Source organism: Hemibagrus wyckioides, linkage group LG14, assembly GCF_019097595.1.
Source record: "Hemibagrus wyckioides isolate EC202008001 linkage group LG14, SWU_Hwy_1.0, whole genome shotgun sequence".
Classification (NCBI taxonomy): Eukaryota; Metazoa; Chordata; class Actinopteri; order Siluriformes; family Bagridae; genus Hemibagrus; species Hemibagrus wyckioides.
Genome location: NC_080723.1, coordinates 13,425,030 through 13,449,379, shown reverse-complemented (window position 1 = coordinate 13,449,379; position 24,350 = coordinate 13,425,030). Strand labels below are relative to the sequence as shown.

General features: G+C 36.1%; 1 protein-coding gene across 7 annotated transcripts in view; it reads right to left on the bottom strand.

Annotated features, from left to right (window-relative positions):
- The window catches only part of abcc8 (ATP-binding cassette, sub-family C (CFTR/MRP), member 8), a 46,693-nt gene that overhangs the window by 19,334 nt on the left and 3,009 nt on the right, over nucleotides 1-24,350 (bottom strand). For 4 of the 7 annotated variants that reach the window (XM_058408362.1, XM_058408364.1, XM_058408361.1 and 1 more), the window contains exons 2-21: nucleotides 24,033-24,195; nucleotides 22,978-23,119; nucleotides 22,376-22,497; nucleotides 21,398-21,564; nucleotides 18,847-19,089; nucleotides 17,325-17,513; nucleotides 15,856-16,020; nucleotides 14,166-14,321; nucleotides 10,715-10,849; nucleotides 10,080-10,242; nucleotides 9,949-9,989; nucleotides 9,430-9,575; nucleotides 7,695-7,803; nucleotides 7,469-7,585; nucleotides 6,137-6,209; nucleotides 5,841-5,946; nucleotides 4,411-4,443; nucleotides 3,084-3,113; nucleotides 2,250-2,348; nucleotides 1,345-1,429 (exon numbers count right to left, since the gene is read on the bottom strand). In XM_058408362.1, the coding sequence (XP_058264345.1) occupies nucleotides 1,345-1,429; nucleotides 2,250-2,348; nucleotides 3,084-3,113; nucleotides 4,411-4,443; nucleotides 5,841-5,946; nucleotides 6,137-6,209; nucleotides 7,469-7,585; nucleotides 7,695-7,803; nucleotides 9,430-9,575; nucleotides 9,949-9,989; nucleotides 10,080-10,242; nucleotides 10,715-10,849; nucleotides 14,166-14,321; nucleotides 15,856-16,020; nucleotides 17,325-17,513; nucleotides 18,847-19,089; nucleotides 21,398-21,564; nucleotides 22,376-22,497; nucleotides 22,978-23,119; nucleotides 24,033-24,195 (2,484 nt within the window). Of the gene's footprint in view, nucleotides 1-1,344; nucleotides 1,430-2,249; nucleotides 2,349-3,083; nucleotides 3,114-4,410; nucleotides 4,444-5,840; nucleotides 5,947-6,136; nucleotides 6,210-7,468; nucleotides 7,586-7,694; nucleotides 7,804-9,429; nucleotides 9,576-9,948; nucleotides 9,990-10,079; nucleotides 10,243-10,714; nucleotides 10,850-14,165; nucleotides 14,322-15,855; nucleotides 16,021-17,324; nucleotides 17,514-18,846; nucleotides 19,090-20,372; nucleotides 20,378-21,397; nucleotides 21,565-22,375; nucleotides 22,498-22,977; nucleotides 23,120-24,032; nucleotides 24,310-24,350 lie in introns of those variants that run through there. The other 3 variants (XM_058408365.1, XM_058408366.1, XM_058408367.1) reach the window with 2 other exon arrangements.

Below are 24,350 nucleotides of genomic sequence, written 5' to 3'. Positions count from 1 at the left end.
TTGTTTTGTGCACAGGAGCAATGTCATGCTGAAAATTTCAGTGCAGGGAAATTGTAATGCTACAGCTATCAGATTAATACAGATTAATGTATATCATACATCTTCCCTTTTACTTTAAAGTATAGTTAACCAAAAGTGAAAAGGGAAGAATTGCATTGGTATTTGTTTAAGCTGGAATCTGTTTCCCAACTGAACTGATAAAGTTTTTGTCCATTCCAGTGTAGCACATAAAATAAAAGCTGGACAGTCTGATATATTTATAACTGCATATTTTAAATGTGCGGGCGAGATTCACGATTCAGATATGAGAAACTGCTCACAGGGTAACAATAGCCTGATTTCTACACAAAGCTGACCTTTATTTAAAAAAAAAAAAAACGCTAAGAAAAAAGCCAATATTGAGTAAACCTTTTTTTTCGTATCCTGGAGTATCCCACTATGTTTCCTGGAGACTCAACAAGCAAAAAAAGGTCTTTGGTCTGGTGAGACGAAAATTTAACTTAACAAAGGATCAAATTCAGAGGAAACCTAATGCTGGGAATTATCCTAAAAACAACATCCCCACAGTAAAGCATGTTGCTGGTAGCATCATGTTGTGAGGATGCTTGTTATTAGCAGGGACTTGGAAACTGGTCAATGTTGAAGGTAAGGTAAGAGGAATAGGCTCAAATAACAGAACAGAAATAAAAGAACAGCCACTCTGCCTGAGACCTGATATTGGGGCACCTTCAAACAAGACAACAACCCTAAGCATGCAACCAAAAGTGCATTGGAGTGGTTCAAATCCAAGAAGAACTGATTGACAATCTGTGGCAAGATGTGAAACATGCTTTGGCAAAAATATCAAGATCCAGATGTGCATAGCTGATACGGACAAATCCAAGAAGTCTTACAGCTGTAATTGCAGCTAAAGGTAGTTCTGTCAAGTACTGTCCAAGGAGGCTCATAAGGGCAAAGGCTTCTTTTCATGATTACTTTAGTGCTCTGTGAGTGGGCCAGTGGCAGTTAACTCAGCTATTTGTGAGCCCATTTTGTAATCATACAGCAGAGATAAATAGAGCAAAAGGGAGAGTGAGAGACTGAGCAAGTGAGAAAGCACACATGAACCTCTGAAAATTTCAAGTGAGCACACAATATATACAGTGCAGTCCGTAAATAGGGAGTCAATGCTCAACAGAAGCTTTCACACAACATGAGACTGCAACAATGTTGTATTTGCATATTGCTTACATTTGTACATTTCTGTTTATATATACTATCACAGAAATGTTTGTATTAGATCTTATGTTTTATGGTCTACTATAAGAGAGTGTAGGAGAGTGTTGTGATAAATAGCACACTCACCCTTTCACCAATTTCCGTCTGGTCCCCCTGTGGTAGGATGTCGATATCCGGCTGCAGGGAGCATGCCTCAATCACTGTCTTATACCTGTACAGACAACACACTCAGTGCTACTGTACACCAAACACAACACTCAATCATTTAATTTCTTCAACATTATATTTTGTTAACTGATGAGTAGCATGGAATTTCCATCTAACTATTAAAATATTATAAAACAAGATTAATAGAAACACACATTAAATCCACTAGCATCAAACTGGTGATATTAACACAAAAATGTAAATCAAAATCATGTAAAGGACTGCTGTTTCATTAGTCTGGTTGAATGTTCTGTTACAGTCTTTAATTTAAATGATCGACTGATTTTTTCACATCTTTTAAGTATGCCCAGGCTAGCATATATAACAAAAGAGAAGAGCGAGAGAAGGGGGGCAGGTGCATTTCTGAATCATGATTGCACGATTGTTAAAGCAAATTACAGATGAACAGGAAATGAGTCAGTGACCTATACTGAATAATAAAAAGAGAGACAGTCTGACACAGAAAGAGGAAAAGGGACAGAAAGAAAGGGATGGTAAACACTGGTCCTTTTAGCTTAATTTCACCACAGTAACAGAAGGCCAGAAGCTGCTTAATGTCTTTTGATTGACAGGCCATTAAAAAGCACAGGCTAGTAACAGCACCATAATAAACCTGAATGAGTCTGTTAAAAATGCCATTTGGAGGACTGATAAGAGAAAACCCTGCCAGCAGCAACCAGGTGGATAAACAGCAACATATGGTTGTCAATTTGATATGCGTGATGCAAAGTCAGGTCTGAGATCTACAGAACAAAATACATAGACATCACTAATAGCATTCAAATATTACACCAACATACTAGAGAGATTAACGCAATCTTTACCTTTGTTTGATCAGAGGCATCTCAAACGTGATGTTCTCTACCACAGAGGCGTTTAGAAGCCAGGGCTTCTGGGAAGCGTATGCAACAGCACCTCTTTTTCTGTTAGAGAGATAGACAGACAGAGAGAGAGAGAAAGAGAGAGAGAGAGAGGGAGAGAGAGAGAGATTGTTTGTCAATATTGTTTGTCATAGCACAATGCAGATTATCGTTAGTAGCTAATTATCATTTTATCATTTAGGTTTCAATACATGATGAGCAGCACACTTCTCATGGCATATACCCAGCCATGATACAAGTTTAACTTTTTTTTTTTTTTTTTTAATTTAGGATATATTTCACTAAGAATATGCAAGTAATTAACTGGTTGAGTAACTGATTGATCAATTGATTGATTCATCTTTGGTAATTGCTTTGTCCTGTTCATATTTGCATTGTATCCTGGGAATTCTGGGCATGATTTGGGGATACATCCCAGGACACCATTCACTCACACCTAAGGACAATTTATTCTTGCCAAATCTACCTACTGGTTTGCTTTTGGGAGATGGGAGGAAACCAGAGGAAACCCACACGGACAAGACAGATCATGTGAAACTAGATACAGACAGTAACTTACAAATATAATCTAAACTGTAGTTGTTTACAACTATGTTCTTTTTCTTTAATAAATTACAGCCAAACTGAATAACCACTAAATATTGACAATCAAAACAGTAATATCAAATAACACTGGAAGAAATCCCTTTCAAATCTATAGCTGATGCTCAAGGCTATAAATAAAATCACATACTTTTTTTTTCACGTGTTTATATGTGAGAGTGTATGTATACATACCGGAATTCTTCATCACCGGATGCATCTGGACTGCAAACAGAAGTGCACGCACACACACACACACACACATATATATATATCATTATGCCATAATTTGATTAATTAATAATGCTAAGATTTGAAAAGTACTTTCCTTTTTACAAAGAAGTGTACTGTATATTGTTCAAAATAATTTATGCTAAAGCATAATATTGAAATTGTAGGCATTAAGCTAAAATCTGAGTTCAGGTTTGGCTTGAAATGAATAGGAAATGTCCATTCTGTTTAGGTGTCCTTGTTTGGAAGCTCTTGAGCCTCAAAATGACATACAGCCAGAAAGCAGCTAATAATAACAAGATCTGTATGTCCTTGGCTTTTGTTCCAGAGCTTAGTTTATGAGAAAGGCAAAACACACACACACACTTGTGAGAGGCACAGGGCATTTCTGTGCACACACACACAGTGCTTTCTGAGAGAGGATGTGTACAGTCTCAGGTTAGGGTCACAGAAGTCACGATGAATAAAGAACCTAGCATTCTATTTTCAAAGCTCTTAGCCAGTGCTTTAAACCACTTATGACATCTGAAGCACTTCATATCAATACAGCTGTCCTATATCAAAATTTTTGAACAAGGTCATGTTAGTAGTAGACCAATTTAATGAGGTTATTAAAAAAACTAATTAAATCATCTAAATGAATGAATCATGAATGAATAAACCTGTCAAATGTTGGTCAAATGGAATCTGTAATTAAAAAAAATCCCCATGTTTTAAAATGCTATAACTTTACTTCTGTTTCCATGCAAAAATTCAGTTCAGATATAGCTTTCAGTACTAACAGAAAATCTCAAAATTTTTACAATTTAAAGGGCATTCCAAGGATGTCACCCATACTACTATAGAGGACAAAATGGCTTAGAAAACAATTTTCTAAAGTCCTAGGGGTGTCACTAGCCCAGCTTTCCTAAGATCCTACATTGTATGGCTGAATAGACAGGAAAGGAGGAGGTGGGAGTAAGACTGCAGCTGAGCATACACTGCTTGAGTGGGACTAGACCTGGGACCTGGGTCAGGATATTACAGAGACCAGCAGATGCAATCGCAGAGAGAAGATTACAACCCTCTAGAACCCTCCAGAGAGAAGCATACTGCAGGGGATGATGCTTAAATACATGCACACACATGCATGTAAACACACGAGAGGTTTCCTGTCAGGGTGCAGCAATATCGTACTATACTGCTGACTGAAATTAAACCCTATTCCAATATAACATTTAAACCTATACAACAAAACAAAAACATTTAAACACATACAATATGTGTTAGAGAGTAAATGCGGGATGTGTACCTTTCATCACCCATGGAATCCAGATTTGGAATACTGTAATCAGAGGACAGATGGATATTGAGTACCCATTAAATAATCACATCAGTAATTCTAAATCTATTATAAAGGAGATAAATGGCATCTGAATAGTTATAATTTTCTCAGGATGGCTCCAAACTGTAAATACTCACAGGCTTCCAGCTTTCAGCCTGTGAGTAGTACGATATTATATAGCTCATATATTTAGACAAAAAGCTTATATATATATATATATATATATATATAACAATTTGAATTCATCAATTCCAAAGGAAAAGCAGGTCAGTCAGAGTCTGCAAAACGAACTGCAATTACATAAATAATAATTAGTAATGTAAGCAGTAATTCATGCGAGCTTTTACAGGTTACATAGGTCAAGCCTCATTCAGAGGATCAAGACAGGTATGTCTAAATAGTATATAAATATATATCCACTATCCACAAGGTCACAGAAGAAGCATACAAACATTTAGAATTAGTTGCCTACTGAGTATCAGACGAAGAGGCTATTTTTTTAATACAAAGTCTTCTCTGTATAGAATTTTAGGTTATTGCAGTTGCAGAACCGGGTAATCTGTTGGTCTTCAAAAGTCTAGCACAAGCATTCTCCAGTTTTATCCTGTTTTTGTAGTTTGCATTGTAAACTAATAAGGCGAGTTACAGATATACTGAATATAGTGTTATATAGTGTTATTTATCAATATCAGATTACTGTAAATCAAATAAATGATTTCTTCATTTACAGCATATTAGTGTTATTACAGTAGATAAATTTGCTTACATTAAGCTTTTATTCAAAAAAAAAAACTCATCTGCCAATAGAGAAAACATTTGGAGCTTTTAAAAAAAGGTTTAGATTTGATTTAATTTATTATAACATGATGGGGTATAGTGGAAAGTTACTACATTATATTATATGCTAAACATTTTCACTTGGATTTTTTTGCAGTGTAAACATATTTAGCTGGTGTTTTGCAGACCTCTGCAGAATATAATATCAGCAAATGAATCACCTAAAATGTAGCTGTGCTCAAAGAAATACAATATTGCACAAAATATACTGCAGACATGAGTTATAAATTCGGATGTTGTTAATGATGCATACACAATTTCTCATTTTCATTTTCCGCGTAAACGAACCGACTGAATGAATCCGACCCTGTCTGAGTCACAGATCCATCGATTCCTGCTTTTCAATTAGCAGATCTTTGTGAATTTCAATTATATAAAGCCTACCACTGTTCTCAGTGTAATGCACTCAAATAAACATTTGCACAAACACAGACAAATGCAGTCCTGTTTATCATTTTTGAGAAGGACTGTAACCAAAATAGGCAAAAAGACAAAAGGGTGAAATAAATGTTGATTTGTAGCAAGATGTGTTTGATGAGCATTATGTTCTACATATGTACCTGTTCCATGTCACAGTTCCAGAGATCCTCTGCATCTCTCCCAGCGTAGCCAGTAGCAAAGAGGATTTTCCACAGCCCACCTGACCCACTATCATAGTCAGCTGACCTGGTAGGAAACACACCCACACATGCACACACACACATACATGTGCACACAAAACACACACACACATCCACCCACCCCTCCCCACACACACACATACAGACACACACACACACACACAAATAAGGAAGGAGAACATACATTTCAAACATTATCCAGCTGTACTGCAATTTTATAGATATTGGAGACTCACCAAATGGAATCTTTATGTTCACGTTGGAAAGTGTGGGTGCACCATCAGTCCAGCTGAAATAGCCATTGCTTATCTGTCAAGCAATTAAAAATTACTCTCAACTACCCAAATACTCTAATATTTTATACAAAGGATATAACATACAGTAAATTCATTTTAGTGGGTTATTCATTATATTTTGTTATTGATGAACATTTCATTTCATGTAATTGAAACAAACATACATACAAATATACATCCTGGTTTTTAACTTTAACCATATACAGAAGGATATCATGTGGTAACAAGCCATTTAGTATATTCACTAGTGGGTTTTTGTGCTTTTAAAGATAATTTCTACAGTCATCTTCTTTCACACAATATGAGAACTACTCAAATTGTCCTGCAAATTCCACAGAAAAAAATCTTCAGCTGATTTGCACTGGAGGGGTTATTACTACCTCATATAAAGTTGTACATGCAATTTTTACATGATATATAAGCATTCTTATTCCTTTGATAATAGGGAGGATGAGATTTAGCAGATGCACAAGCAAAAGAAAAAGATATGTGCTTTGTAAAATGTTCAGATAATGTGTAAATATGTAACTCCAAATAAAATACCACTCTTTCAGTTTTCAATTAGAGAGTCAGACTGATTTTGAAGGAAAGAAATCATAGACCAAATTCAAAGCTGAAAAATGATGGTTGCAAAAAGTCAAATGCTCCAGATGTCTGCCTCTGCTTCAGCAGTGAAAGATATGCATAAAATGTAAATGCTTCATAGGCATATTTTGTGTTGTTCTTCAGTGTTGTCAAGGAAACATACCCCAAACTACACCATGAAAAGTGATAAAAGTGCAAGATAAAATATTTTGTATGTTTATGAATACTACCATGCTAAAGCATCTCTTTAATACAATGCAATGTATATACATAGCAGTCTAATTCTAGTCAGATTTTATTTCAGAGAATGGATGAGAATGACAGACATGCCACCATACATGTATAATCCATAAATAGTCTATACAGTGACATGCAAATCAAAGTCCTGACTGTGTGTTATACAAAATTGTGAACTAACTTCAGTCATCATTAAAGACATACTGTATGATTGTACATATTATGTTTATGGGTAGTTTACTGTCTATTTACTGTCAAATAAAACAATAGATAATGCAAATCAGTCAGGTTTCATCACTTGAACTGTTGCAATGAATCAGGTCATTTATTGGCTATTCAAATATCGTTCTATATGAAGGCATTTAGATGGGAAAAAAATATCACTGATATCAAATGCTTCATGAATGCTGATCCATATTCTAGCAATCCCTCAGGCTCATCATAACTTACTCTGATGCAGATATCTTCATCCTCCACTGCAGCTGAATCTACGCACTGCTCACTCTGTAGCCCAAAGCTGTTCCACTCATCTCTCACTGGTCGTTTACGGTTCACAACCTTCAGTGGCTATGAACACATACAGTGCATTTAGACACACCAAGGACTCTGAGTCTTTTAAAGTGTTATGTATCATTTAAGAATGAAAGACGGGGAAAGAAATAGAGTGACTCCTCACAAGTGCTTGGTAATTGCTGTGGTTGCTGGAGATGGTTGGAACGGTGGCCTTAGGCTCTTGCTCTTCTCCTATCTCATCACTGGAGAAGAACTCACTTAGCTTCTGCACACTTTTTAATCCCCCCCCCAAAAAAAAAACATATAGGAGAGTTAATGTGGTCCTATCCTATTATAAGCAAGTCATATAGAACATGTCTAGTTACTTAACAGTACATCATAATGTCCTTTCTTATATATTTATCACAGTGTGAAATATCTCACCCATGTAGGAATTACAGCTCCTCTTACTGTCAGTCTGTGTAATTTAATAACTAATTTCTCACCACAAATGAAGTGTAAAGCGGAGAATAAGGGAAGAAAATGGCATACTTTTATTTTATTAGGCTGATGAGTAAAGGAAGGACAGCAGATATTTCAAATTCATTGGGATTCAAAGCAAGTAAGAGAGAAAATATGCAATTAAATATTATTTTTTTAAAAAAAAGCTAAATGTGTTTTTACTTCATTGTTTGCTTCGTTGTTTAGTTTTGACTATTCAGTTCAATTTAGTTGAATTTGATTTGTATAAACATTGCCCCAAAGCAGCTTTACAAATGTAGAAAATGTAGATAGTTCATTAAATCTTTAATGAACTTTCCAGAGGTGACAGTGGCAATGACAAACTTCCTGAGACTACATAGAAAAAAAAAAACTGTGAGACGAACCACAACTGAAATCTTCTGGGTGACAGATAGTGGCATTATAAATCATTACACATCTAAAATTGTACACTATAAAGGCCCAAAGATTGAAAGATTGTTCAGTGTGAGCATTGTGATAAATCTCTCAGTGACTATAACACAATTGTATTGTATATGCTCTCTGTAAGGCAAATAAACAGGGTCTGCAGGTTCTTAATGCTTTCAGCCTAGTGCTGGAATAACAATGCATAGGCCTATTTTATTCATTTACATGCAAGAAATAAGGATAATGTGTACATAATTTTAATATATTTCAAAATGTTATATTTATTAGCAAATTACGCCTAAGGGCGGATAATTGTTTGTTAAAATAGTTTAAATCCTGTCCATCAATCTAATCAGTGATACACAAGCTAGGTTATTTTTTTTCTACAAACAGCAACTGTGTGCTACTAATATAGCATTTATGGTCTAACCAAGTTCTATAACCTCTGCTTGAGGTTTCCATTTCTCTATTTAGAGGAAGCCTGTGGCCTCAAAGCAATGTGTGATCAGCACTCAGCAATGCATGTTCAGCAGCATGCTAAAAGGATTTACTGGACACTGGCAAAGAAAAATGGGAAGACCATTTCCTTTTACCCTACACTAACCCCTATAATATAATACCACTAATATTGTAAATCCAGAGCCTCAGAGATTTTATTATGGTAGAATTGCTACCAATTGCTTCTTATTATTGGTAGAATAATGAGAATATTGACTGATGTTTATAAATTGACCATTTATAAGCCAAATTACTTTTTTTGGGTGCAATTCATGTGCAGAGGCAAATGTTTCTGATTGACTTCTCTTTAATGAATAGATACTTCCATCACAACCCGATGATTTGAAAGCAAATCCATTTTCCTCACAGACAGCTGTAATGTTCAGAACCAAATATAGTACCTATGGAATCATGTTGCTACATTTTTATAACTTGCCACTTGGAACACAGAAAAAAGAAACTTCATGGTCAACTATAAAAGTTAAATATGACTCTGGCAGTCAGCGACTAACCTGACAAGGGCTTTGACCGTGGAGCGCACCACACTGGACAGGAGGAAGAGAGGTGTGACCAAGATGTGGAAAAGGGAGAGTGAAGCGAATGCTACAGCTGGGGATAGATCTGCATCGTCTGACAGATGCACGTGCACTGCAAATGTCTATAAACACACACACACAAATATTAAAACTTAAATGGCTGCAGTTTTCATTTTAATGGTTTTGGTTTTTTTGCCTGCAACTACAGTTTAACTCTCTTATTCTATTATGCAAATTTTAACTACTATCAGATGCCCCAGAGGCTGTTTCACATTGCTTTAATGACATTTTTTCATAAATGCAGTAATGCATCCCGTTATATTGTAGCACAGTACACCACTGTAAAGATATAATGTTCTTATACATATTATTATTTTATTTGAGATGTTAAGGTCATTACTTTCCTATAATATCATTTGAGTGCTTTATTCCTCTTATACCACAATGTTTTTTGGACTTTGGACTTTTTAGCACTTTCCAGAGAGTCATACTTACTGTAAGAACTGCTGCAATTGGTATAGCGGCATTCATGAATACTGAAAAATAATAAAAAATATGAGTGAGAGTTGTGTTTTCCATTTTTCCTGCACATGGATAGGATTTGTATTAGAAAATGTCTTTCTTACTAGATATGGAGGTGTAGAGAGCAAAGGCCTGAAGGCTGGTCAGTTCTTTTCCCCTAGTCTCCTCCACACTGGAACAGAAGATATGCTCCCAGGAGTAGAGCTTCAGCAGCTTGATACCACGCAACAACTCATTGGTTTTCTTCAGCCGCTCACTGGAGTACTCCTACAGAGATTAGCATTAAGGCTGTACTCATACTTGTAAATGTTGTTATCTTTAGGTGGATGTAAAATAAGCTAAATGCTGATAAAAGATTTGCGTTGACTAGATTTTGACCTTTTATATCGATCACTATAAAACAACAGGGAGAAATAGCTTATGCACATACATTACATACATTCTATAAGAATATAGCATGCTTGTTATCTACAAGCAGCTTGTACAGGTCAAATAAAGATCAAAACAATCTGGAAATGTGGCATGTGAGTAAATGTTCAGCCAGCAGTGTGTACATTATGTACACAGCAACATATCTGTGGTCACTTGTTCACATCGGTCATTATCATTATAAATATCGTTCAGTAACGACAACTAATCCTGTACAAATAATTTAAGTTTCCGAATTTAGATTTAAATTTATTCTATATTTCTACAATTTAAATGACAACAATTGGACAGTTCAGTAGGTATAACTCACCAAGGTGTTTTTTTGTGTTTGGGACAATTTGGTAGCCACAAAGTATTGCACAGGAGCCAGGAAGGCGATGATGGTTGCCCCGATCAAGGCACTTATTCCCAGAAGGTAGTAGAGCAGAATCACCCCAACTATAATCTAAAACAGAGTAAACATCTAATTTTTCAGTCTTTGTTTGGTTAAGATTCAATCATTGCAAGACAATATCACAATATTTCTATACTGATGTATTTGATTATGAGAAAAGGTTAGTGAGTGAGATTACTACTCTATTCGAAGACATATTTGTAGCATTTCCAAAGAAAAGTAAAAGAAAAAGAACATGATGCATGATCAAATGATACCCCAGAGGCTCATTTATATTGTTCTATGTAATGGGTTTTCCCCCCATAACTGCTGTAAAATGAAAAATTGCATAGAATAGGACCATAAATACACATTGTTCATATACATATTATTTTATTTGAGATAATGGAGAACTCGAAATACATACCAAATACGAAATACATACGAAATACATACCAAATACCTTAATGTTTAGTAATAAGCAAATTACAGGCAAGTAATGAGAACAAATTAAAACTTAAGGTTTAAACTACCTTTTATATAGTGAATTAATATAATAATGGATTATAATGGAGTAACCTTTCCAAAAAGGTTTGATTTAAATAACATTTCATAAGACAAAAAATAAAACAAGAAAACACAGCTTTTCCCTAGGACTGGAGTTGATTAATGGTGTTATCAATCCTTCTGAATATATTAACAAAGACTTGTGTGAGCTACATTCGGGATTATGAATAATTTATTACTGAATCTTGAAATAAAACTGTAAAAGTGTTACAAATATATTTTCCATTCCGCTTTAGAAATTCACTTCCATGCATTCTTTATCTAGAAAGTGCACTAAAGGTCTTAATGACTAGAATGGATTGTAGGACACACCCCACTCCTTTCATTATCACCAGCCCACATGTCCCTGGAGTATTTTCTGCTATGCTGCACTAATAAATGAATAAATGACAGCAGGTTAAAACAGGCTATTATGGAGCAGCAGGTGGCATGGCACTCATGGACCCAGAAAAAGCTCCACCAACATGACTGTAGAACTCAAATGTCTCTTTACAAAACACCAATTCTTCCAGCAGCTACAGGTTTTCCATTATACTGTAGGTCTAGATGCATGCTAGCTGAAATCATCTACATAATAATGGAATAGGGACATGGGTATACACCAAGGAAGTATCTGAATATACTGGACATTGGAAAAACTCTAATACATTATAAATGTCAATATATTATCAATGCATGTATTTACTATATGTTTGTGGATTCTGTACATTTTGCCAAACATCATCCATCCGTCCATTTTCTGTACTAATTCTACACAGGGTCACAGGGAGACCTGGAGCCTATCCCAGGAGACTCACAAAGTGAGGTGCCAACATTTCACATGGCACTGTTACACACAGTACAGTCATTTTAGTGATGCTGATCAGTCTACAATCCATGTCTTTGGACTGGGCAGTGGAAACCAGAGCACCCCAGAACATGAAAACTTGAGGTGCCCTAGAGGTGCGAGGCAAACAGGCTAACTTCTCAGCCACTATGCCCCCTGTCTAACATCAGTGGTATTCCCTGCCTACTGAAGCTTTGCAGTAACTTACAAATACAACTTACATATACAGACATATAAGATAAAAATTTAAAATGAGAATTACTTACACTTACATTTATTCATTTCGCCTATGGTTTAATTCAAAGTGACTTGATACAAATGAGAAGTAAAGGGATGAAAGGACCTTTCTGAGAGGCCTAATATTGACAGACAGGCAGTGCAAGATTTAAATGCACAACCTTCCAATCAATAGCCCAAAGCCCTAAACACTGTGACAGCACTGCCTAATTCTAAAAAATCTCTAAATGTACAAGAGAGAACATTTAATTTGTAAACAATAACTGTGTCTGGAATGTATATCTAAAAACCTATTTTGTTTCCCAGAACAAATCAGCAGTCACTTGTTATAAAAGTGGGAGGTAAGACATAGCTACGCACTACATCAATGTTAATGTAATTGCTTAATCAGAGGAAATGGTAAGACTTTTACACAATTATACTCAAATTATAAAGAGCATACAGTCACTCTTCATTGTCAAACCTCAGTGGAGGCGAAGCAGAAACCAGATTAGGAGAAATTGCGTTTGATGGTTAAAAGGCCTTTGAGGGCACAACTATAAACCACAATGTGTTGCTGTTGTGTTGTGGCAATTCACCTCTCTGGAACCCCAAAGAAGGTAGCTGTGACCAATATTCAAGAAAGCCATAAAAGGTAAAGGTTAAGAAAAGTGTTGAATGATATTTTATTAAATAAAATATCCATAAAATAAATTATCCATAATCTATGTGATGTTTCAAAGTCAAAATAGTATAGATAATACCATTTAGGAAAGGCTCCAAGTCATCCACTATCTGACTGAGGCACTGTTTCTAATTTGAAATGGTAAAGGTAATACCATGTAGGAAAGACTCCAAGTCAACTATTTGACTGAGGCACAGAGTACAGAAGCGATAAGGCCAATGCCGTAAGGCAGGACTGAGTCAACAGAAGCACTCTGATTAGTCTGTTGTCTTAAAAGCAGTCCAGAAGACTGGAGAACAAAGATAATGCTCAATTCTGCTTAGAAAATAGACTGAAGTGCATAAAAATAAACATTATAAGAATGAATAAAAATGAACACATAAACCTTTCTACTGACAACTACATTTGTAAGGATGTTAGACATGAAATACCAAAAATTCACAGACAAAACAAATAATACTGGATAGCAATTACATAAGGAAAGTCAAAATCTTTATGTAATTAATCTGTGGAATTTATCACTCCCAGATCCTAATCGGACCGAACAAGTGCTTTATTCATTTAGAAGAGAAACACATTAAGCCCATCAAGCACAAAATTTTCATAGACAGGGTTAGAATTAATTGTAAAACAGAAATATGTGATGGGCTAATTAGAGTGCTAAAGATTTTGGCCTTTTCTGATCAGATCTAAATAAAAAAAAAACATAGATAACAGTCAAAAAACTATCAATAATGTATCAAAATATGTAATAATACAGTGAATATTTATCAATTGACAAATCTATTCCTTGGCTAAATTGTCAAGTTTTAGAGTATGCTAAAATATATGCTGTTCAAAGATCTTTCACAGTTCTGATATGGGTTTTATTAACATTATTTAACAGTAACAGTACTTGTTTCAACTGTGTGCAGTAAATGAGTAAGACCCCAGTGTTCACTACAGAGTAATGATTTTTTTTTTTATCAGGTGAGTGTAATAGGGGGATGTTAAGTTTCTGCAGTGCATGATATGACACAATAAGAGTAACTAGTCAATACAAAGCAAGGCAATGCTTCATTTAAGCAATTCTTTTGAACGCACTACATACATACCTGTACTGGCATGGCCCACAGGTTGGGACACAGGAAGAAGAACCACATCAGTTGGTTGGTGTCTATGGCTACCAAGTTACAGATTTGGCCCACAGTCATCTCTCCCATAGACATGTTTGAAGTACACAGATGCATGATCTTATTGTAAATCTTTGTCTGCCGAAGACATGACCACAAAGGCAAGAAAAGCAAGTAAGTTATGAGTAAATCTATTGGAATCCAAGTTAAAGTTATCTTACATATCTTCCACACTGAAAAATTATTCAACATGTTGCTATGTAAGGAAAAGAAGCATTCTCAAGACGCATCTCAACAACCTGTCGCAAACATTCTATAGCTTTCTATTGCAGCCCTCACAAAATTACATATTTTATAACTATAATTATAATTTTTTTTGTCAAATTTACTAAATATTATCATAAAGTCTCTTTAAAAGAAAAAGCTTTTACTGCTTCATTAGGACTTGTTGGGCAGGTCAAGATTAGCTATTAAAAATTCTTAGCTGATGACTAATAAATCAATTCTCTACCCTCAACAACACTCAACAACCATGAGCTCCTCTAAGCAGTTAAATGATGCAAAAAATAATAATAATAATAATTAAGCTAATTGATGTCTACAAAGCAGAGCAAGGTTATACAAAGAAATTTAAATACTCCCATCTCACAGTTTCCACTGTTTGAAAAGTCATTAAGAAATAGCAGTTCAAATCCATGCAAGATCTGGATGACTAAGAAAACCTTCAGATAGAACTGCCCATGCAAAGCAAAATATGACAGCAAAGGACCTTCAGGAAGGTTTTAACTGACACAGAAGGGGTGATATTCCATTTTACAATTCTGCAATGCTTGCACAAACATGATCCTCATGCAATTGTCATCTGAAGAAACCTTACCTCCAGCTTAATCACAAAGGTCAACATTGAAGTATCAAAACAATATCTAGATAAGCCAGAAGTATTTTGGAATCAGATGCTGTGGACTGATGATGTCAAAATTGAACTCTGGCCACATTTGCCAAAGGTATAAAAAAAAGATGCAGTATTTTATAAAAAAAAAAAGAACATCTTACAAACTGTTAAGCATGTGGGTGGATGTATAATGCTTTGGGGTTTTCTACTAACCAGTGGGACAGAAAATTTTGCACAGACAGATGGAAGAATGAATTCCAGAAAATATCAACAAATTTTGGTAGCAAATGCAACACAGTCAGTCAAGATAAAGAAGCTGAAAGAAGATTGGCATACAAGACAACGATCCATTTCATGATGACAAGCTGGAGCTTTTGGAATTTCCCTCCCAGTCCCCTGACTTAAAAATCAATGAAAATCTGTTTGTAGATCCTGTAGTGCATGCAAGACAGCCTAAGAATATTTCAGAAACATTAAAAATATTTCTTTTCTTCTTTTTCTTCTTATTTCCTTTTCACGTAATACAGTTTATCAAGTCTAATGTAAGTGTCAATTTACATCTGCAGTAAAATGTCATTAAAAGTAGTTTGCTGCCAAGGTGTTTACTTCTTTTCACCTCAGAAATCAATAAACTATGGGATTTGCCTAGGGGTGCCCTAAACCTATGCATAAAAATGTAGGCCATCACACTGCTAGCATAAATGATTAGAAATGGAAGATTACCATATACATATTATTTTATTTAGTGCATGTTTTGCAAGTACACAAAATTATACATACCTGGATGGCTCCTCTTAAGTTGATGCCAGTTTGTATGGCTGAGTAATAGGAGGCTTGTAGAAAGGTCCTCTGCAGAAGCAGGGCAAAGAACAGCAACACAGCTAGTACATAGGCATTAGCAAGAAACTCCTGTGAGGAGATGAAATAAACCCCCAAAAACTGTGCCTGAAACAAAAGATAAAAAATACATCTCAGGTTAAATGCAGCATCATAGGCCTGGTGCCACTAAATGCTTTACAAGGTCATCCTGTTCACAGCCTTCCTGCTCAAACAAACAGATTATTTATTTATTTATTTATTTATTTATTTATTTATTTATTTATTTATTTATTTATTTATTTATTTATTTATTAAATTGTTAAATTATTTCTTTGTTTGTTTGTTTGTTATTCTACAACAGTAATAATTAAAGGCACACATTTTAACTGCATGTGTACTGACAATCATTAAAAGTAATCTTGAACTAAGATTTGAAATGAATGTACTCTATTGCATTCTATAGAATATGGATGGATGGATAGTTAATCCCTTTAAACAGCAGGGGTACTTGATTTGAGAAAACAAGGATTGCCAGAGAATTAGCCAATGCCTTTGTCTGTAGAGTGTCTTTCCTCAATGTAAAGAAACTGATTTAACTGCAGTTTAATTCAAATGCAAAATATGATCTTTAACAAAGGTTCCAATTTAAATAAGACCTGCCACCTCCAGACATAATCGAGGGAAGGCGAGGACAGCCGCAAAGGGGACAACAATAGTAACCACAAGTGAATTAGAAAGTAGAGCTGTTAATAATTCAGACCTGTTTTGTTTTGCAGTGTCTTGCCAGACAAATGCATATGAGCAAGAAACCTTGACAGAACAGCATTCTTCAAAACGTGCAGTAATCACATTTGGTGTATTTCTGTCTGAGTTATTATTCTAATTGTTCTAGATGTACCAAACAATTATTGGAATGTACCAGATTATTTGTGTCTTAATCGTCTGAGTGAGCATTGTATACTGAGCAAGATCCCAACACATCACAGTTTGCAGGAGACATAACCTTTGTCAAGACATTGAAAGTGATTATTAATGTGCTAGATAGATCATGATATTATATTGGATGCATGAACAGGTGGAAATCTGAGAACCTGCCACCGTTCTATTCATCAAGTAAATATTTGATGAAGATGGATGAGAATGTCCTGGCAGTGAAATGCAGAACCGAAGCATCCCCGCAAGCTGAATGAGAGCAGACACAGCAATCTAATCAACCTTACAAAGACCCTCTCAAAGATGGGGATTGCTTGACCCTGAAGTCAGCACCAGGACAATCAGCACAGGAAATAAGAATTGGTTATTCAGTAAGAAAAGGGCCAATTAGCATCACTGAATTACACTGATTAATAATTTAAGTGTAAGTAAATAAGTATGTGTAAGTAAAGCTATTGTGTGCCAATCTGAAGAACATACAGTTGAGAAGCTCTTACCGGCGCCTGGATGGTGTGGTTCTTCTTGCTGATGTGGTGCACAATACCCGAGATGCACAACGGCCCAGCAAAACCCAGCAGGTCAGCCAGGAAACGGAAGGTAATGCTCAGGATTAAGGGCTTTCCAAAGGCCTCACGTAGTGCCCTCCATATCCATTGAGGTCCCTGTGGCTGGAGGCCATCAGGCCTCTGTTGCAGAGAATGACCAGGAAAAGAAGACAAAGAAAATGAAACAGGCAATGTGCAATCCCAGAAGACCTTCATACAGAGCTGTACTGAAACACAAAGTCAGCTTGAGCCCTGACAAGTGCAAAAAGCTTCTACGGTGTGAAGGTGGTTTATGAGTAAAGCTTTAGAAAGTCATTTTCTGGTAATGCAGTACCACAGTGCAGTGAATGCCATAAAATTCCTAAAATACACCAGATGTGCCAATAATATATATGGATAAAAGATGAGGCTTTTATGGGTCTGAAGGCTGTTCATTTTCACAGAAAAGTATTACTATGCATTAATAATAAATTATATAATTTAACCCTTACTTCTCCGCTGTCTCATACAAATATTACAGTGCGGTATTGTAATTCAGAATAATAGTCTCATTATTCTATAAAAGTCACTCTAATTCTATGTCATTATTATTAAAGTCTCATAAAAAAATTAATCTCTACAAATTAATTAAAATATTTAAGACTTCTTTAGTTTTAAATTTTCTATTTCCTTTATCAATATATTGTATAAATATACAAAAACATTATTGTGCTGTTATTCCACCACACGAATAAGCAAGCTTAACTGCTTCTACAAATATATTGTTCTACAAAAAAATTTAATAATAATCATTTGCTACTGTTTTTTTTTTTTTATAAATTCCTCACAATTTATTAATGCTCTCAAAAAATATTTTCTTTCCCAGGTTTAACATATCGTTTTTACTGTATATAATTAATCATGTATGTATGAACAATACCTTTTATTTTATTGTTGTTACTGAATAATTGATTGTAGATTCTGAATAATATAAATTAAGATGAATTTTAAACATATATTTTATTTATTTATAAAAACAAACAAATAAATAAATAAATAAATAAAATGGGAGGGGAGGGTCAGGAACGTGACTCATATCACGCTACTCCTGAAGCATGTGAGCAGTGATGCATTACCACAGCCACATTTATTTACCTGCACTTCCCTCACACAGAAACTAACACAAACATACACACGTCCTCATTCCCATGAAAAGACAGTGACAGAGTGCTTTCACCCCACAGAGGGTCAAAATGTCAAGGCATTCACAGTGCAACATCTTTGTTCTCCCAGCCACTGGAAGAAAGTGCAAATGGAAAATAAAAACCTCCGATCATGACTCATACATACAGCTTATAATGTGAGCTCTTAAAACCATCTGACATCTATTACCAATATCAAAGACATACGTAAGCTACTGGCCCTTTTTCAGATTCAATCCTCCTTATAAACCTCTCAATATTAATGACAGACATACATGCAGCAGTTGTGGTACCTTCTGAGCTTCAAAGGCTTTGCGCAGTTTCAAATAATTAGTGAGTGCCCTCATGGCAATGGGCAGTTTGCCGATGACCTTCAGGTCAATGGGACGCCTGTGAGCGGAGGTGATAAAAGTGTTCATCCACCAGTAAGTACCCTTAGACAGCAGATTGACGAATGGCTGCAGAAAGCGCACACCGAGGTCCTGTAGGTCTTCAGGAGGCTTTACTTCAGTGGGATGGGCAAAACACATATATCGCTGTACACACAAGGACAAAGAAAGAGCATCAGTCTGCAACACAGGACAAATAAGAAAAGACATGCAGGAACAAATACCAAAGTCTGAAGTCATTGAATATCTAATCAGCCACCAGAATTACAGTGCATGTTGAGTATATTTCAAATTATGCAATATCACACAAATCGTCTACAAAATATAACAGCGTTTGACAGAAGAGCAAATAGCTTCTGAAGGCAGTATAAACAATGTCTATTAAACTATGCATACTGTCAACAAACCAAACCAAACCAAACCATTAGAGATAATAAAACAAGGCACAGATGTTCCTATGACATCAGCAGATGTGCTAGTTTATTTTCCCTGTGCTCCTATAGACAAACCTATGATACTGTTGATAAAAGACAGTAAGGCACAGAGAAATGAAAGAAGCCAGAATAGGAAAAAAAGAGATGATACTATTAGATAGAAGCCATCTATCATCAAAAAACTCCACTGTCTTCGCTTTTCTGGTGTGCATCACTGATTTTAGCTAGCAGCAGTCAGAAGTTAGAAGGTTATACACTGGCAGAAGATCATACAATTTTTAAGCAGCTGCCATTTCTGTGATTGACCTACTATTGCCTGGACTGTGCCTGTAAATTATGTTTAGGCTGGTTGGCCATGATATGACCCATTAAACACACATTCCTTATAACAACCTTCCGCTGTCAATTATTTCTGTGGTTCAGCTATGCCTACATATCTAACCCTAACCTTAATACAGTAATAACCCTGACAAAAAATGCTTACTTAAAAATACTTCATAAGCAACATTCACTTCTATTTAGAAAAGGTACACATTACTGGAGCAGAATATTTTTGATGCGTATTGCCATTAAACCTTTTCGGGAAATTTTGTACTATTACTGTGCTGGAAACCTTTGACCCAATCTAGCAATGTGTTAGGGTTTGGATTAGAGTATACAGATACACTGTCTACATTTATTCTCTATTCTTTAGCACAACCTCTGTAATTACTCATGCTATTACATCTGAACTGCTGAGCTTTCAGTGCATCATCAATGCCAGATGATGTTATTAGGGGCTTTACTAGAGGAAAAGACTTAAGAAGAAGCATTTACTTATCAGTGCAATGAGCAATCAAGGGGGAAAATCTGAGAGAGTCCCAGGAGCTGATGTGGAAAAACAGGATGTTGATAAAAGCCAAAAGGCTAGATTGCGCTCAGAGAGGACGCAGATGCACAAGGACTAAGAATTCAGTGTAAACACAGACAATGTCCATCTCACTGGAATAAACTTACGCTTTGAAATATACTCCTGGGAGAGATAAAAGGGATATAAACACACACAGACACACAAACACACACATTTGTGTCTGTGTAAATACTGTATATATATAGTCAACCAATATATAATCAGCCAGTCATAGGCACTATAGCTAGTTGTCAAATCTAACTGCTTTCAAATCTAACTGGGCCGTGAGTGGCCCCTTTAAATCTGTGTCCTCAAAAGACCTGTGTGCTGTCTAAGATAGATACCCCTGAATTGTAGTGTGAAAAACAGGACTGACAGGTAAACAGAGGGCTATTCTTGTGCTTGCAGGTCCATATCATTTATATTTTCCCTTCATTTAGAGACCCTTTGAGACTAGATTTTTTTCCTCCTTAGCAGATTTTTGACAGCTGCCAAAATGTGAGAATAACCACATATTACAAATAAATGAATAGCAGAATCTAGTTATACCATCTTTCAAGAAACAATCAATAATGAAATAAAAAGAATTTGACGTCCTATTGAACTTCATCCTTATCTATTCATCCTCATGTTTTTTTGTAACTTTTGTGAAACCAATAATAGCAATATCAGCCAACAAAACACACATATAATGTACAGGCTGGGGCTGATTTCTTTGTAGCCCAGACTGTTGACAAATTTGTTAATTGTTACACAGATCTATTGTAGCTAATTTAATTAGAGAGTGAGAAGGCTCTTGTTAAATAAAATTGCAATAAACATGAAAGCGGTGAATTACTTTTTTTTAATTTTTTTAAATGCCTTTGAAGGAGAAACTAAATAGAATGAAGGCATAGTTGCATAGTCAAGGCAGATTTTCTATTTGTTAATCCGATAGGCATGATTATGGGCTTAGAAAGCTTGATCTTAAATATTACTATTATTATTATTATAAATGATCTTTCTGTGAGTGTGTGTATGTTCCTGTGTGTATGCATAACAGTTTTAGATAAAAAGAGGCTCAAGACTCTGTCAAGCCATTTGAGCCCAAAATAACCTCTTTACTAGAGAACAGAACTGGTATAACACTTACCCGCCCCAATATGACGTTGAACTCTACAGTCAGTAGCAGGCCGTAGAGTAGGACGAGAAGGCCTGTCAAGCAATAGCGCAACTGTCTCATTCCAATGCCATGCTCTGTGTACTTGGCAAACTTGATGGTTTTAGTGACAAATGCCAAGATCCAATAAATAAGCAATGCTGCGAACAGATTAAGCCATAAATAATAATTACTGCTTTTTTTCTAATCAGTGTTAGCTATGAAAAATAACTCTTCAAACATTGGAAGTATGATGAGGGGATGATAACCAAGCATAATTTATAAACCCATTTAATACCTCCCACTTGGTGCATTCACCATGAGAGCTCTCCAGATGTTCTCTGGTCTTTTGGATAAGGGCCACATCTCACACATTTTGTGGCCTTATATGCATGATATGAAACATACACGATGTGCACTATGCACACATTGTGCTGATATGATAACTTACTGATAAATGTTCTACATACAGTATTGACTCAAATAGATTATAAGGGATTTTCACAGATAACAAACTGCACATAGATGGTCCAGAATTATCCAGGGCTGACTCATGTACATACAGGTGAAAGGATATTACAGAATGGAAAACATCATTTATTGCAGCTTTTATCTAATTATCCTAATTATCCAGTGTTGCTCATGTTTATTGGAGATGCTGCACTATGAATTTGCTCTAATGTGGTAAATCATCCCCACAACACCAGTTCACAGGAAAAGGATATGTATATTTTTACTGGCATTAATAACTCTCTAACCATATAATCCCTTGCTATGTACAGCAATTGATGGCAATTGCTTGCTTTGTTGCTGAACCCTGGCCAAATTAGGGGCTCATTACACATGTCCAATAAGGTCAAATCAACAGCCTGGGAAACTGAGCAGGCATCAAATGAGAATATTCAATAAAGAGGTTTTTTCGCTTTGTCTAGTAAGTGATTGTGTGATATGTGGTGTGAACGAAGCATATACCTAGCAACAACTTGGGAAAATTAGAGGTCTCTATGTTGTGGTAGTAGATTATTGAAGTGATTGCAGCCATGAAAGCCAGGGATGCAGGCATATAGAGATGTAGATGTAGAGACTGTGTAAACCTGTGACAGTGACAGAAAACATACAGGGGTTATAAGAGTTCACACCAGACTGCTGTACAGTTCTTAGCTCTGATTGGTCAGAAGGTGCCAATTAATTCTGACGGCAGTTCTGACTGCAAGTCAAATGACAGATTTATTTTAATGCAGTTTCTATAGTAACAGTTAATTCACAGGAACATGTCTAGCAGACGATCCACATAAACTGGTTTAAAAATGAACGTACATTTTAATTCTACATGTGCTTAACCTCATGGACTGGTGTATCTCAATATGATCTCCTACACTTGAGAGAAAGCACTGATTGATGCTGAAGAGCTTCAATGCAATTAATTTAGAGTGGGTGCATGGGGATTAGCTTCTAGGGACAAAGCGGTCAATATTATTGTTTAATGGACTCAATAGATTTTTACTAGCCATATCGTTACGGATTTATGCTAAATTTCCTTCACTGTAAGCAGGAGGTCAGGAGTTAAAACCCACCCATCAGAGACAATGCCCTCTGCAATCTCACACACCAGCACAAACAGAAGGATGAAGGTGAGGATCCAGCGCAGGTTGTGTCCAGGGAAATGAAGCCATGTACTGTGATGGATGTGAACCTTGGAGCTCTGGCTGCCCCAACCTACAAATAGATACACAGGGCATTGATTCCCTACTGGTATAGCATTTTGCAATTTGCAGACTTTCTTGCATATTAACGCCAGGATTATGCAGACATCAGGGCACAACATCTGTCACTTAGCTTTATCACATCCAGATACGTCCCTGAAGAACAAAGCTTCATTGCTCACTGTGTTTTGGCTGCTGACTAGATTGGTAATGTTTGAATAGAGCGCCAATGCTTTACTCTAGTGCCAAGGCCACTTACCTGCCAATAACATTATGGTAATTGGAAGGCTGAGGCATTCCCAGGTGAAGAGATGAGTTTAACCCTAGAGAGAGTAAGTCATGGACTACAGCTCCACTTTGTCTATCTATGTAACTGAAACTTCTCTATCTCATGCCTTACTAGGCTCTAAGAGCTTCCTTTGTCATCTCATCTCATTTAATCACATTTGCTTCTCATATGAATCACTCTAAATGAATTATTTGTTAATGAGATGAATTACTATAGATAGCATGTAATACATTGACACAGAAAACCTAGTCTGGCTGGGTTGTGGCACCGATGTCTGAAAATCTGATAGCTATATTGATTATTTGTGATGAGATCAGTATGACGCTATAATGCTATGCCATGCATGCTGTAGTTAAAAGCAAGACTGTAACTAAGCCCCACACATTGATGCATTCAGCTTATGTCCCTCAAATTCCAGAGTTAAAGTCAATTCATGCCTTTTCTACATGGTTACATTTCTAAAAAAATACATTCACACTTCTTATTACCTTTGACATAGAGCTGTAAGTGTTTTAATTTTAGTTACTAAATTTAAAGCATGCCTTTCGTAATACATCAAAAATATCCTGCATCACTAAAATAAATTTATACCAGAAGGTGGTCTGAAGGTTGGTACACATTTTTTTCAAATACTTACCAATGAAGAGGATAGGGAATGTGATGAAGAGCAGGAAGACATGGGGCACCACAGTGAGTGCATCGAGAAAGCATCCATTATTGAGCACGCCACGGTCCACATTGTAGGCGACGGAGTTGTTCTCATTGCCACAGAAGGACAAGGACATGGTGGAGCCTGGGCTCTGCAGGAGCAGCAGAGGAAAGAGAGGGTGAGGAGAACCAGAGGGAGAGGGGGAGGAGGAAAGGAGAGATGCTCAGGAGGTGTCGTATCTTATCCGTAGGCTGTTACATCCTTGCTGCAGGTGGAGAGCAGAGAGCAGGTAAGTTCACGGTCTGC